Source organism: Poromitra crassiceps (genome assembly GCF_964638095.1).
Source record: "Poromitra crassiceps genome assembly, chromosome: 1".
In the NCBI taxonomy this organism is placed as follows: domain Eukaryota; kingdom Metazoa; phylum Chordata; class Actinopteri; order Beryciformes; family Melamphaidae; genus Poromitra; species Poromitra crassiceps.
This window is the reverse complement of record NC_139623.1, coordinates 104614131-104630206: the sequence shown is the minus strand read 5'-3', so window position 1 is coordinate 104630206 and position 16076 is coordinate 104614131. Positions and strand designations below refer to the sequence as shown.

The 16076-nt window shown below is 45.9% G+C and overlaps 1 protein-coding gene across 1 annotated transcript in view; it reads left to right on the top strand.

Annotated features, from left to right (window-relative positions):
* Positions 1-330: 330 nt before the first annotated feature.
* The window catches only part of gabrb4 (gamma-aminobutyric acid type A receptor subunit beta4), a gene marked incomplete at both ends in the record, with an annotated part of 168057 nt that continues 152311 nt past the window's right edge, over positions 331-16076 (top strand). The window contains 2 exons of the mRNA XM_083635183.1: positions 331-410; positions 4627-4721. Coding sequence (XP_083491309.1) covers positions 331-410; positions 4627-4721 — 175 coding nt within the window. The remainder of the gene's footprint in view (positions 411-4626; positions 4722-16076) is intronic.

Below are 16076 nucleotides of genomic sequence, written 5' to 3'. Positions count from 1 at the left end.
CTTTATTTTTGTAAGGGGAAGAAGACTTGCCATCACTTTTAAAAGTAGTGTGTGCGCTGTTTTTCAGCAAGATGTCTGATCTTCTGGTGTTGGTCGAGGGGCTCTGTGACCTGCACGGATTTCCATAGCTCGGGAAAACAGCGGGGGCCAATTAAGAGGTTTTTAAAACGAGTATTTTAATGAAGTCGTTGCATGCGTAGATGTAGGCTAGTTTATTCGACATTTTTTAAACGGCAATTCTTTTTTTGGATTGCCAATTTTTACTTTGTACAATTTCGGGAGGACCACTGGATTGGTTGGATTATTGAAACTATATAAGGATTTGTGGAGATGTTGGGTCGTCAAGAAGACAAATTATGTGGAATTTTCTCTGCTTTGGCGGCTCTGTGCTTCGTTTGCTTCATTCAAAGGTAAGAACACGTCACCCGGAAAACCTTTCATACAATGAAAGGGATGAAATGTAGATATCGCATTAACGGGGTACCCAGGCCTACTTAGGGGCATTGCTGCCGATATAGCCTACATGGAGCTGTGGCGCGCGCGAGCGTAAAAACATGCGCGTGCACGCATCTATAGCCTATTGTGAAACCTACTGCTGGTATCAAAATGGGGATATTTGTATAATAGGCTATATGGGGCGACTTTCAGTCTGATCCTATAAAAATGATAGCCCACAGTAAGCTACAATAGGTTTACCCACTGATAGATTAGCTGCTGGCATTTGATCAGTCAGGCAACGATCAATAGATCACGCTATGGTAATCAGCTTGATGAATAAGTCTATAGCTACATCAACGTTACAGGCTGTAGGCTACTTATACTTATTGTAGGCCTATTAAAAAGATAATAATGAGATTAACAATTTTACATTAGTTTTCTTAATCTGTCAATTTAATCTCCACAATAAATTGACCATAAAACAAAATGGAAAAACAATCATCAGCAGGTAATCATCGTCCATGCTCTGAAGAAATGAGTCAGTGTGAGCTGAACATTTCAATAAATGCCTCTTCCCTATATGGACCTTTTAACATTAGTACAAATGACTGCATATTTCCAAGCCCCTGCATGCCTTGAAGACACCACAGCCACAACCGCCTGATCAATCTCTGTTATTTGGCCGAACTGTGAATGTAGACAGTGCTGTATTCCTCAGTGGCCTACATGAGAACTCCTTGTCTGCACTATCCTACAACCTCAATCACGAGATTTAGGTTACTAAGTGTAAGTGATCACCCCTTTTTGACATTTTGATAACACATGAAGCCATAACACATAGAATAATCTAGCGGCATAACAGTGTGAGCGTGTTACAGGTGTCATTCATGCCAGAGAGGACTATAGCTCACTCACATAATGATGCTCTCCAGCCTCAAACCCACAAGTCCTGTGGGTTTGCCAGCTTGATGAACAGCTGCACTACCTATGATCTAATTGAACAGTGCTTCCCTGACCGAGCCAAAGGCCAAGGGAGTGATTTTTAACCGACTTCCTCTAGCCTACTCTTTACGCTCACCAACCCTCCCCCAACCCCCTGTGCTCACTCCCCACACCACAACAATGAACCTGAGCTTGGTCGCGGCTAGGTGATGATGCAGGTCACGGCACCAATGTTATAGGCGTCAGTCAGTCACACAGTAGCAGGGGCTAGAGCCTAGATTCCTCTTGGGGCAAGTCGTCTCTCTCCGGTCTGAAACCTGTAGGAGGCCTCATGCGTACCTCTCTCCGGTCTGAAACCTGTATGAGGCCTCATGCGTACCTCTCTCCGGTCTGAAACCTGTATGAGGCCTCATGCGTACCTCCGGTCTGAAACCTGTATGAGGCCCCATGCGTACCTCTCTCCGGTCTGAAACCTGTATGAGGCCTCATGCGTACCTCTCTCCGGTCTGAAACCTGTATGAGGCCTCATGCGTACCTCCGGTCTGAAACCTGTATGAGGCCCCATGCGTACCTCTCTCCGGTCTGAAACCTGTATGAGGCCTCATGCGTACCTCCGGTCTGAAACCTGTATGAGGCCCCATGCGTACCTCTCTCCGGTCTGAAACCTGTATGAGGCCTCATGCGTACCTCCGGTCTGAAACCTGTATGAGGCCCCATGGGTACCTCTCTCCGGTCTGAAACCTGTATGAGGCCTCATGCGTACCTCTCTCTGGTCTCAAACCTGTATGAGGCCCCATGCGTACCTCTCTCCGATCTGAAACCTGTATGATGCCTCATGCGTACCTCTCTCCGGTCTCAAACCTGTATGAGGCCTCATGTGTACCTCTCTCCGGTCTCAAACCTGTATGAGGCCTCATGTGTACCTCTCTCCGGTCTCAAACCTGTATGAGGCCTCATGTGTACCTCTCTCCGGTCTCAAACCTGTATGAGGCCTCATGTGTACCTCTCTCCGGTCTCAAACCTGTGTGAGACCTCATGCGTACCTCTCCGGTCTCAAACCTGTATGAGGCCCCATGCGTACCTCTCTCTGATCTGAAACCTGTATCAGGCCTCATGCGTACCTCTCGCCGGTCTCAAACCTGTATGAGGCCTCATGCGTACCTCTCTCCGATCTGAAACCTGTATGAGGCCTCATGCGTACCTCTCTCCAGTCTCAAACCTGTACGAGGCCCCATGCGTACCTCTCTCCAGTCTGAAACCTGTAGGAGGCCTTGTGCGTACCTCTCTCCGGTCTCAAACCTGTAGGAGGCCTTGTGCGTACCTCTCTCCGGTCTCAAAGAGGCCTTGTGCGTACCTCTCTCCGGTCTCAAACCTGTAGGAGGCCTTGTGCGTACCTCTCTCCGGTCTCAAACCTGTAGGAGGCCTCATGCGTACCTCTCTCCGGTCTCAAACTTGTAGGAGACCCCGTGTGTACCTCTCTCCGGTCTCAAACCTGTAGGAGGCCTTGTGCGTACCTCTCTCCGGTCTCAAACCTGTAGGAGGCCTTGTGCGTACCTCTCTCCGGTCTCAAAGAGGCCTTGTGCGTACCTCTCTCCGGTCTCAAACCTGTAGGAGGCCTTGTGCGTACCTCTCTCCGGTCTCAAACCTGTAGGAGGCCTCATGCGTACCTCTCTCCGGTCTCAAACTTGTAGGAGACCCCGTGTGTACCTCTCTCCGGTCTCAAACCTGTAGGAGGCCTTGTGCGTACCTCTCTCCGGTCTCAAACCTGTAGGAGGCCTTGTGCGTACCTCTCTCCGGTCTCAAAGAGGCCTTGTGCGTACCTCTCTCCGGTCTGAAACCTGTAGGAGGCCTTGTGCGTACCTCTCTCCGGTCTCAAACCTGTAGGAGGCCTTGTGCGTACCTCTCTCCGGTCTCAAACCTGTAGGAGGCCTTGTGCGTACCTCTCTCCGGTCTCAAACCTGTATGAGGCCCCATGCGTACCTCTCTCCGGTCTCAAACCTGTATGAGGCCCCATGCGTACCTCTCTCCGGTCTGAAACATGAGGCCTCATGCGTACCTCTCTCCGGTCTCAAACCTGTAGGAGGCCTTGTGCGTACCTCTCTCCGGTCTCAAACCTGTAGGAGGCCTTGTGCGTACCTCTCTCTGGTCTGAAACATGAGGCCTCATGCGTACCTCCGGTCTCAAACCTGTAGGAGGCCTTGTGCGTACCTCTCTCCGGTCTGAAACCAGTATGAGGCCTCATGCGTACCTCTCTCCAGTCTCAAACCTGTAGGAGGCCTTGTGCGTACCTGACTGACAGCAGGGTGGTGTTATGGCCTGAGCTCATTCATGTGCACCCTTATGAATTAAACTGGGTTTGTGCCCGAGGAGTGAGTCAAAGCAACTCTTGCAGTCTGGCTCTTAATGCCAGTATCACCAGGTGCACTCGGTGTGGTTTTAGAGCTTTCTTGTCCTGTTTTGAAGGCTGCTATATGGTGTGTGGACGATGTCAGCTGTATAACTAAGGCTTTCATTTCAGTATAGGCTGACTAGACTAGACTCATTTGTCTTTCTAATGACCAACATTAAATTGCTTGTCAGGTGTATCATAGCATCATTCACTGATCAGATCCACATGGTTAGGTGGGACTAGGTGGGGAAAATCATGCAGATTGCAGACACAGGTACACTTTTGTAGACATCCTGCAAGAGATCAAGAGCATGAGGGTGCAACACATCACTGTGATTTCACAGTCAGTCCTGACAACAGACTGCAACACACAAAGAATTAGTTGCTAAGGGCAGCTAGGACTTCTAGTGACTGAACAATCTGAAATCTAATTATTTTCATTGTACAGTTGGAATTAAATTGTTACAGTATGTTTGACATCAATAAAAGCTATAGAAGCTGATTGATTGAGATATTGAAAGACTAAGAAATACTAATCATAAATGTTTTCTTAAAATGGGACTAGTAGCCTATAGACAGACAGAATTGTTTTTGCTTCACCTTTTCATTGGTCAAAGTTCCACCATATGAATCTATGGGTTCCTCTTCATAGGTGCCTTTCATACTGTATCTTACACCTGCATCAATTAGTGTATTGAACACAGTAGCCTGCACGATTTAAAGACATACAGTAGTTGTGCTGTCAGGATCACAACATATTTATGTCATATGTATCAGACAGTCTTTCTGTTTTATACTATATGTTTATATATTCTTTCCATCAAAACCTCTCTTACACGGATGGTTTCTGCCCGCAGCACCTCCACTGGAAACACCGGAATGTCTTTGGCCAAGACCACCGTGGACAAGTTGCTGAAGGGATATGACATCCGTCTAAGGCCTGATTTTGGAGGTACGTGTGTAGAGGGACTACATCTGTTCATGGAGCTCAAGCCCTGTATCCAGGATATTTACAAGTCGATGTTTCAATACAATGATATTTACTAGTCATTCCTCTGAAATCTGTTGAAGAGTTAGCCTGTGGCAAAATATAGGGAACAGCTTTGAAGTGACTGCTACCATGTCATTACTATGCATCTGTTCACATATCGAAGATGGCTACTCCGTGAGAAGTAGGGCACACACAGGGAGAAGGAGTCAAACCCTATGTTTCTTGAAATCAGGGATAGTCAATTCATTGACATTTTTAAATACTTGATTAGTGATTAGTGGTGTCATGTGGGCTCCATCTATTATAAAAGGGAGCAAGTGGGCAGTGTTCTCCCTTTCAATTTTTGTCCCGTAAGTGATGTCATCAGTGATGTCATAGGCATTGTGACATCATCAGTGATATCAGGCATTGTGATATCATCAGTGATGTCATAAGACTGATGATGTCATCAGTGATGTCATAAAATCATCTTATGACATCACTGATTATGCCATAGGCACTGATGTAAACTTAAAGGAGAATTCCGGTTTTTTACAACCTGGACATTAAATATGAGTTTTAAGTCGCCCTGATGAGTCCGGTTTGATTCCCTTGCACTGAACAATAATTTGTTTTGAACTGCGACCTGAAAACGAGGAAAACGGGGCATCTGAAATGCTTCTATTTACATCTTGTAAAGATCTTATTTTCTGATATGCAGCTATCTAGCTGATATCATTATTATATCATAGATACAATGACAGAAAATTAACGATCTAGCGTCTAGCGTTATTTACCTGGGTTCACCCCTGGCTCTGTTGTCCGTCACATTGATAGCAGCTCCTCACCCTCCCGCTCCTTGTAATCCATATAACGTTATCCCCGACCAGCTCAAATAAATACACGCAACCATCAAATTCAAATGCATCGTCCATAATCTTGGGATCAGATATTATCAGCAGTGTTTATCATGCTATTAGCTACAGATCGACTGCTCGGAGCTCTGAACTCTGCCCTGCCATTTCCCACATCTGGCTCATGTCAAAGGGTCGTATGAAAGCACTTCCGGGGGACTTGCATGGTCTGTCTTTGATCTGTCATTAGCCTGTCTTTGAGAATATAGACGATTCATTTGAATTTGATGGCCACGCGTATTTATTTGAGCCGATCCGGAATAACGTTATATGATTACAAGGAGCGGGAGGGAACAGGAGCTGCTATCAATGACAGCAGAGCCAGGGGTGAACCAAGGTAAATAACGCTAGATTGTTCATTTTCTGTCATTGTATCTATGATATAATAATGATATGTGTATCTGCGTATCAGAAAATACGATATTTACAAGATGTACATGTAAATAGAAGCATTTCAGATCCCCCGTTTTCAGGTCGCAGTTTAAAACAAATTATCGTTCAGTGCAAGGGAATCAAGCCGGACTCATTAGGCCCTAATGAGTCCGGCTTGATTCCCTTGACTAATGATTAGGGTGACTTAAAAATCATATTTAAAGCTGGAAATAAGGTTGTAAAAAAACGGAAATTCTCCTTTAAGGGGCACACACACACACACACACACACACACACACACCCGTGCGCGTGTGCCAATAGAGCAGGCGAGGCCATGCAGCAGCCGAGCTGCGGGAGAGGCCGCGCAACGGCCGAGCTGCGTATGCGAGCTGCAGGGCCAGCTCGGCGAGCTGCAGGGCGAGTGAGCCTAGGAATCGAGCGTGCTTAGTGTGCGAGGTGACATACCGGTACTGGCATTTCTGGGCACTTGAATTTGGGTGAGACATTTTGCCCCATTAACCTTTTTTGGAAATTGTGGATCCTGTACATCCTGTCATTAACAAAATTTGTGTTTTGATCATAAATGAGAGTAGGGGGAGTGGGGATGACAGGTCAGTTGTGTATGTCTTTGGCTGAATTGTTTTTACTTTAGCCGTTTAACTACATACTGTAGGTGTTCATGGTATAAAATGTGTTGATCTGTCATTACCCTGCTAGCCCATGGCTAGTAATTTCAAACCTGGCTCTTGTGATTATACTGGCTATACTATATATCCTCACAGAAAGAATTAAAGTTTGAGTGAAAGGTTTGGAGAAATTTAGGGGAAGGCAATTGTTTTTCGCAACTCAAGTTATTTTCTTCATTGCATCCTTATTCTAGATTACCCACAGCCACAGGACATTCCCCATTCTATTGCATTCACATTATCATTAGCGCCATAGTCTGTTTAAGGGCACTTACTGATGATGTCATAACCCAGCAGTGACTGACATGCTCAGTAATGTCTCCAATTTAAAAACCTATATGGAATATAAGATAACAGCTATCAATTTCAGCACCAACTATATTGTTCCTGTTGTACACATTGATTCAAAAGCTTCTTATCAGAAACGTTCATGGCTGGTTATTACAATGATTGCCTGAAAAGAACAAAGGAGCTATATCACTAGCGGAGCGTGTTAGCGGAGCAAGAGCAATGTTCCATATTGCTCACAGCGCTGCGTGGCAAGAGGCCTACAGCACCTGGGAACACACCCACATGCTCAAACTCAAGCCAGTAACCCCCAATTGCTGCAAAATCCCGACGCACCCCATGCTCAACGACAATCAGTTACATTTTTCCCACGGCACTGACCCTGCCGGGGTGAGAAGAGGGCAAAGTCAGGACACTCACTCACTCACTCACTCACTCATGGACGTTTAGTGAGGCTATGGAAAAGTGGCCGTAGCTAGGGATAGGAATGTGGTAGAGAGAGAGTCAAGATTCTAATGCCCCAAATGCACTGGGAGCGTCTGCCGCTCACGTTTTGAAGTCCACCCATTCATGATTGTTTAAAATGGCAGAACGTGCACCAAGAGCGTTCTGACGTGTGTCAAACTGCCTTGACGTTATACTCCGAACATGTTTCCATTTTGGAGCGTCAATGAGGACCCAGCAGCGACCAGAACGCTCTCAGTTCCCCCCCCGCCCCCCCACCCCTCTCTGCGCGGCCACTTTCATTCCCATGTCGGTCTCTCTGCTCCACAAACAAATCTCACAGCAGTTTAAATATAGCACCAAGCATGTCAAATATAACGCTACACTACTGTCTGAACAAAGTGCGAATGCTCTTCTAAACACATCGGCTACCAAAATATATTTCCCTGCATGTCATGATTAGTTAGATCGGCAAAAGTTTGGACAGAGTGGATTGCTTCATTTTCTCATCCTCCCCGCAGTGCTGCTTTTTACCCCCTTCACTCTGCATGACAGACAGGTAGGACGATTACAGCCTCGACTGACAGGGTCTCAAAACTACAGTATAACAACTTTTTATTCGTCAGTCATTGTGCCTGCCTACTGTACATATAAATTCATGACCTTTCCCCCAAAATACTGGTTCTGTGCTATTGGTATTATGTGATGCCTGCAGTGCGCTTTAGGAGCAGAAATTGATGTGCATCAAATGAGGTGCATCAATTAACACTTTGTGTGCATTTGGGGCATAAAGGTGGGTAGGGGGATATGGGTGGTAGTGGTGGTGGGGGGGGGGATGGGGGAGGGAAAATAGGCCATAGCTAGTGATAGGAAAGTGGTAGGGAGTCGGGATTCAAGGGGTAGGTAGGGGGAGTGGCCAGGGGGATGTTGGCGGTGGTGGGTACAAATATCTGGGGACAATTCTGGACGACAAACTGAGTTTTGAGCCTAATGTGAAGGCAATTCTAAAGAAAAGCCATCAGCGCTTGTTCTTTTTAAGGAAGCTAAGAAGTTTTAACGTAGACAAGTCACTTTTGAAAATGTTCTATTCTTCTTGCATTGAGTCAGTCCTCACCTTTGCATTTATTTCTTGGTTTGGGAACCTAAACTTGTCAAACAAGAACATGCTGAAGAAGGTTGTCAGGACGAGCTCCAAAATCACCGGCTGTAACTTGAATGACCTCTGTCTTCTATATAAGAAGAGGGTTCTTAAGAAGGCTCAGGGTGTCCTGCGTGACCCACAGCACCCTCTTTACCCTGAGTTTTCCCTCCTTCCTTCTGGGTGCAGGTATAGGATGCCCCGCTGTTGCAGGAACAGATACAGCCATGTCTGAACTGTTGAATCGAATAGTAGCCTACTTCATGACCCCTTTCTGTTTTAACTTACATGGTTTCGTGTCCTTTTAAATGTACTATGTTTTAAGACATCCCTACTTTTTACTTTTTCATGTCTGTATATTTTTAAATTACATTTTTGTTATGCTGCATATGAATTGCCCCAAGGGGGATAAATAAAGATTCTCTACTACTCTACTACAATGGAAACGGGAGCACAAGGAAGCTAGCTACTCTAAATTTTGGTACCCCGTTTAGTCGTTCTGCTTCTTCTATTTGTGTTATTGGTGGTTTGCAAACCAGCTTAAAGGTGCATTATCGCCACCAAGTGGACTGGAGTTGCACTACAGTCATTTATCGCCTCCACTGGGAAGCACTGTTCAAAGTGCGACACCTAGTGGTAAAATTCGGTATACCGGTTAGGTTCAATTTAATGTTTAATATCGAACCGGTTTTATAATTTTTACACCGACCCATGCCTAGTGGTTAGGGGGATGGGGGTGGTGGGAGCGGCCGTGGTGCCATAAAGCTGAATGGCTGCTGCTCTGTGGGCTTTGCGCTTTAGTTTAGGTTTGCGCTTGTTTTAGTAGCTGGCTTTCAAACCTGTAATCTCTGTTTCATATCTATCAGTTTCTCTTGTAAGTTGTTAGTCCTTATGCACAAAAAAGGCGTAATGTACTGTATGTCACCCTTGCAGCTTGGGAGTGATGAGTGCAAGAATAGATCATTTTACTGAAGTCAGATGCAGAAATTAAGGGAGAAACGAAGGGAAAACTCACAGTGGAATCTAGAGAGTTATTATGCACACACACATATATATTATTAATTATAAAACGGCTCTCTCAAATCAAGCAATCTGATTGGTTCACAGCCATTGTATAAATCCAATAACCCACTCCAATAACCCATGGCCATGGGTTATTGGTTGCCATGGCAACTCTCTTACTAAAAGCCTTTGGTTACCTCCTTGTGAATCGATCTTCGCTTATAACTTTACTAATACTTCGCAGAAAATTATGTTTTGTACAAGAATAAATGCGGGCTAATGTCTTCTTTGCAAAAAAACGGCTGTTAACCCCGCATTTAACCCCGTAACGTTAGTTGGTGTCGGGCTTTGCAGAAAACACTCAGCTTCTCAGCAAGCGCTGAGAATGCAGCGCTGCGCTCGAGCTGCCTGTCGGCTTTCCAGAAAGCTCTCAGCTTCTCAGCAAGCGCCAGGATTGGCCAATGTCAACTTCAGTCTCCAGAACGATCCAATCAAATCACCCGCACGTTCTTGCGGTCCCGCCTTACAGTAGTGTAATCAGCGGGATATATTCGCCACAACACACTTGCTCTCATGCTATATTGCTTAATTATATATCAGCATATAAATGGGAGCTCGGGCTCTGTCTGTCCGGGTTCTGTCTGTCCCACTGTGATGTCATAAATCCCACTGTGACATCATCAGTGATGTCATAAATCCCAGTGATGTCATAAATCCCACTGTGACATCATCTATGATGTCATAAATCCCACTGATGAAATTCCACTGTGACATCAGTGATGTCATAAATCCCACTGATGACATCATCAGTGATGTCATAAATCTGACATAATCAGTGATGCTGGGCTCATTGGCCACACAGCAGCTGAGCTGTGGGCAAGGCCGTGCTGCGAATGCGAGCTGCAGGGCCAGCTCGGCGAGCTGCAGGACGGGCGATCCTAGGAATCAAGCGCGCGAGATCCCTAGTATATTGGCCCATTTCCACCGCTGGTATCAACGCGGCCCCGCCCAGCTCGTCTCGCTTTTTTGTCTCATCCCACCGATCAAAAACGTGGACAGCCCGGGTTGAGTCGGGGTTGAGTCATGCTGCTTTTGGTCCCTGCTCTGTTGAGGTTCTAGCGCTGTGAACCCGGGTTCATACGGTGACGTGAAAACACTGTAGACGACTCACGACTGATTGGTCAGGCAGAATCGTGTTTACTCTTATCTACTGACTGTCAATGCTGCATACCAGTTTAGTGGGGCTTACCTTCTCTTCTGTTATTTCCATCAGTCTTTTGTGGTGAAATAAAATCGATCTCCTTACTGAGCTTTAACATGACGGTGGTTTTCAATTGTTTTGAGAGAGAAAAAATCCGCTCCTCAGGAAGCCCTTGTAGTTGTGTGCAGCGTCGGCTCCGCTAGGCCGCAGGCGGGGGTTAGTGAAGCCGCGGTCTTGCCTGGTGAGAGGCCGCTGGGGTAGAGGCTTGAGGCTTCACTTCTCCCTGTAGTGCAACCCCTGTCCCTCGCGCAGCGCATGCATGTGAGTTTGACTAACAACAAAGTGATATCCATTCTCCTGGCCGATTGTCACATTTGCCCATGTACACTGTAGGTCATTTAGAGGCACCAGTATTTCATAAACAGTTTAAAAGTTCTGTGTATGGATTTAATTGTAACGTTATATGTTATAGCCTACTTCGGCTATGGGCGGAGGGCAGATATGCGGTCGCTATGACGACCAGTTGTGGGCGGGGGTGGGCGGGGGCAGATCGATCAGCGGTAGAAGCAAAACATCCATCGGGTTGGCGAGTAGAGCCGAGTGGTGACGAGCTGTGCAGGGCTGTAAAATGTGGTGGAAATGAGCCATATGTATATTTATAAAATTGAGTAAGGGCTGTGTCTGTCTGTCCCACTGATGATGTCATCAGTGATGTCATCAATTGTGACATCATCAGTGATGTCAGAGGCATTGTGACATCACACACACACACACACACACACACACACACACACACACAAGACACACACACACACACACACACACACACAAAGTCCCAGTGATGATGTCATCAGTGATGTCATGAATTGTGACATCATCAGTGATGTCAAGAGGCATTGTGACATCAGTAGAGGACACTAGACATCAGTAATGTCATAAGGGTTGTGATGTCATCAGTGATGTCATAACATCAGTTGTGACATCATCAGTGATGTCATAGTCCCACTGATGATGTCATCAGTGATGTCATAAGCGCAAAAATCAAGTCCCAGGGCCAGACACTGAAAGAAGTGCGTCTTCAGCCATGGACAGCTGTACGTTGCCAGCTCCAGGACAGGTGATCCAGCATCTCTGAAGTATGCCATCAAGGAGCAGCCAGGGCGAGGCCACGTAGCGGGCGAACTGCGTATGCGAGCTGCAGGGCCAGCTCGGCAAGGTGCAGGGCAGGCGAGCCTAGGAATCGAGCGCTGCCTAGTTAAACAAAATCATGTAATCATGATGATTTGATGATCGATGATTAAAGAACAACACATGGCCTAATTTATTGAGGCAGTAAGGCTGTTCTTTTAGGCTAAATAGTAAAAAAAAAATAGGATATTGTTAGGATATTGAATAGACTTTCATTTAACTCACAGTTTAGCAGTATGTTGTTTTCCACCCAATAATGTTTAACTGGTAAATGATTCTCTGTCTTTACTGTGTGGAATCAAAATAATGTTTTTACATTACATTTAACATTGTTTACCATTAGCTCTCTTAAATAGGCTGTGCAGGCCACAGCCTGTCACTTCTGCCACTAAAACACACATCAGAGCAAACAGTGAAAACATGTAGTTAGCAGGTGCGCCTCCTCACATAACCTTCTTCTGGTTGGGTGCCCTGCCAAAAACAGATGCTGTGATGAAGGCTTATATGCCAAAACGTATTAGCCTGATGTTAGCCATTAATAAAAATGTGTTATAGTTGAGGTTAAGTCTAGTCCTATTTTCCCCACGGCGCTGGGCCAGTAGGCTCCACCAGGGTTGAAAGAGGGACTCTCATTCAGTCCATCAGTCACTCACTCACTCACTCACTCACTCACTCACTCATGGACGTTTAGTGAGTTTAGGCTAGGGAAGACTGGTCGTAGCTAGGGATAGGAAGGTCGTAGAGAGTCGGGATTTGAGGAGTGGTTAGGGGGAGTGGCTAGGGGGATATAGGTGGTGGGAGCAGACGTCGTGCCATAAAGCTGAATGGCCACACCACTGCTCCGTGGGCTTGCATGTCGGGGGTTATGATCTGGGAAAAGTCATGAGCTCATCATCAAGTCCTAGAACCACCTGGAAAGTCATGGAAAATCCTGGAAATCACCTGGAAAACACCTCACGCCCGCACCCCAGAAGGGATTGGGCTGAAATGTTGCATGTCAGGGGGTTATGATCTGGGGAAGGTCATGGGCCCATCATAAAGTCCTGGAAAACACTTTGAAAACACCTCACACCCCAGGTCGGATTGAGCTGACATTTTGCATGATGGGGGGTTAGGTAAAGGGAAGGTCTAGGGCATGTCCACAAGTCCTGGAACCACCTGGAAAGTCCTGGAAAACACCTCACGACCACACCCCAGGTGGGATTGGGCTGAAAATTTGCATGGCAGTGGGTTATGATCCGGGGAAGGTCATGGGCAGGTCATCAAGTCTGGAACCACCTGGAAGGTCCTGGAAATCATGGACACCACTTTACACTGTGATGGAAAAATTGCTGAAATGCTCTGCTGATCCATCAATAATGAGATACCCGTTTCAAGTGTATTTAGGAGGTTTTATTCTACATTAACATCTGTGCACAGAGGGTCTCCCCGACCACGTTGTCAGACAAGAGCCATGAGTCATTGTTACAACTCATCATATACTGAAACTATGGCACCCGCCCCCCTAATCTGGAGGGCAGTACTTTTCCACTTCATACAACCTCTCTCCAACTCAGTACATTTCCATGACGTCAGTAGTCAACCTGATGTTCACAAGACACAACAATCCACGTCTACCCACCCAAATCAAGATACACGTTCTCCCTGTACAGGAATATTCTGCAATGCTGAAGAACATAGTTCACAAAATACATCTTAGAAGGGCCATAGTTCATAAGCAATCAATCAATAAGCACGCAATCAATAATTTGCTATCACAACACCCACACACCAGGTCGGATTGAGCTGAACTAGTGTACTCCTGGAAACCATCTGGACACCACCATAATTTCCAGCCAAGCAAAAGGTGCAGTTGTATTGCTTTGTGCCCATTTAACCCAGGCAATGCCGGGTACATTGCTAGTATTAGTATATTAGGTTGTGAGGTGACGTAACTGTACCACGCAAGACTGAGCCCCCTTTCAAAACACCCCAATCGAAAACGGAATAATTTTTCTAGGCCTATTTTACAATGATGAAATAATTTAGGTTAGTAGAATAATTAAATGTACTTTTGCTTTGAATCATTAGGCCTACTTAGGCCTCAGTTTCAGCCAAATTATGGAAAATTCTGCAATATTCCATGTCTTACAGTTGATTCCATTTGTATGACCAAAGTCCATGATTCCATCAGTTTTTTCCGTTTTGCGGTCCGACCTACAGTGACTCAAATCTTTTTGGCACACTTGAATGTCCAAAAATACAAAAGGCCAGTATATGTACTGTCCCAAAAAACACCAGCAGGCTTGAGAAAATAACTCACTTTGTTATAGATGCACATAACTCAATTAAGGATTCAAATCACAAAACATTTATCTCTGTGAATTATTATTGTGAATATAAATACTGCAACCCAAATACAAAAGTTCATATTGGATTCTGTATTATCAAAATACATTCTGTCACCAGACTAGTAGTCCCATCCCCACTAATTCTACTGTAATTTTCTAACATTAATTAATATCAAACTATCCTTTTGTTATAATAAGCACAGTGGTACAATAATATAGTTTGAAGTAGTTTGAATATTTAAGTTTTTATGTAGAACCACAAATGGCTTTTATCACTATAACAGATGTCCATCCTCATTTCACATGAATGAACAAAAACTGTTATTGGGAGATTAATAGTACTGCCCTCTGGTTCTAGATTGGATCTCTCTCTCTTTTTTTTTTTTTAATTTATAGCTCTTTCTTGGCAGAGGTTGTGTGAACTGTGAAGCTGTTTCCAACAACTGCATCCACTTTTAGTTTGTTGTTAGTTGCTAGAAAGTGAGATTGCACCTTTAAGTTATTTCACAAAATGCATCCAACAGCCTTTGAATGCGCTCTGCAGCGGGCTACGTTTTTAAGCATGAGTATCCACAGTGGAGCGGTGCCTTTCCCTCAGGCCAGGGAGCTGTTAGTCCATCATGTCTTGATATTTCCAACATCAGTCAGCTACTTCTGTCCTGACACAACTGCTGACCACCTTCAGCTCTTCAGAGTGAACAGAGAGGCTTTTAATTTGGCACAATACTGGACACTGACTGTGCCTTCCGACAGCCTGGCCCACACCCGCATTTGAAAAAACAAACACACAAAACACACGCGCGCGCGCGCGCGCACACACACACACACACACACACACACACACACACACACACACACACACACGCACACAAGCACACAAGCACAAGCTCAAAGGTATAACACTGCAGGAAATAGGATGCAGTTTGAATGGTCTAAAAGAGTCCCAGGTTGCTAAGGGTGATACTGATGTGCAGTGGCCTTAATGCCAGCACATCCACATGAAAAGCCCAGCCTGCAGTCACACCATTCAGACCCTGTCCTCTCCTCACCATTCAGACCCTGTCCTCTCCTCACCATTCAGACCCTGTCCTCTCCTCACCGTTCAGACCCTGTCCTCTCCTCACCGTTCAGACCCTGTCCTCTCCTCACCGTTCAGACCCTGTCCTCTCCTCACCATTCAGACCCTGTCCTCTCCTCACCATAGAGACAGTCGGCATGTGTGGGAACGCCCACAAAATGTTATGCGGCTGGCGCGCGAGTGGGGTAAATCTGCCGATATATCTCAATGGGCTGACTCACCAAAGGACGGTGCTGCGGCTCTAAACTACAGATTTGGGGGTTCTAGAGCAGAACACAAGACGTCTGCTCAGATGTGCGTTTACTGCGGTGGTTAAATCCCTGATCGTGTCTGCCTGGGCTGGGCTATCAGCTAAATTCTAACTTTGCTGAATGGATAGAACGGGGGATTTACCCCACCCTGACCACGCCCCCAGCCAGGCTGAGCCAGCTAACCCAGCGTCTATGACGAGACATCGCCTCAACCTATTCAGACCCTGTCCTTTCCTCACCATTCAGACCCTGTCCTCTCCTCACCATTCAGACCCTGTCCTCTCCTCACCATTCAGACCCTGTCCTCTCCTCACCATTCAGACCCTGTCCTCTCCTCACCATTCAGACCCTGTCCTCTCCTCACCATTCAGACCCTGTCCTCTCTTCACCATTGATCTGCATGCAGCCAAACTGGTATTCAAGTGGCTTATTCCCTGGTTGTTTA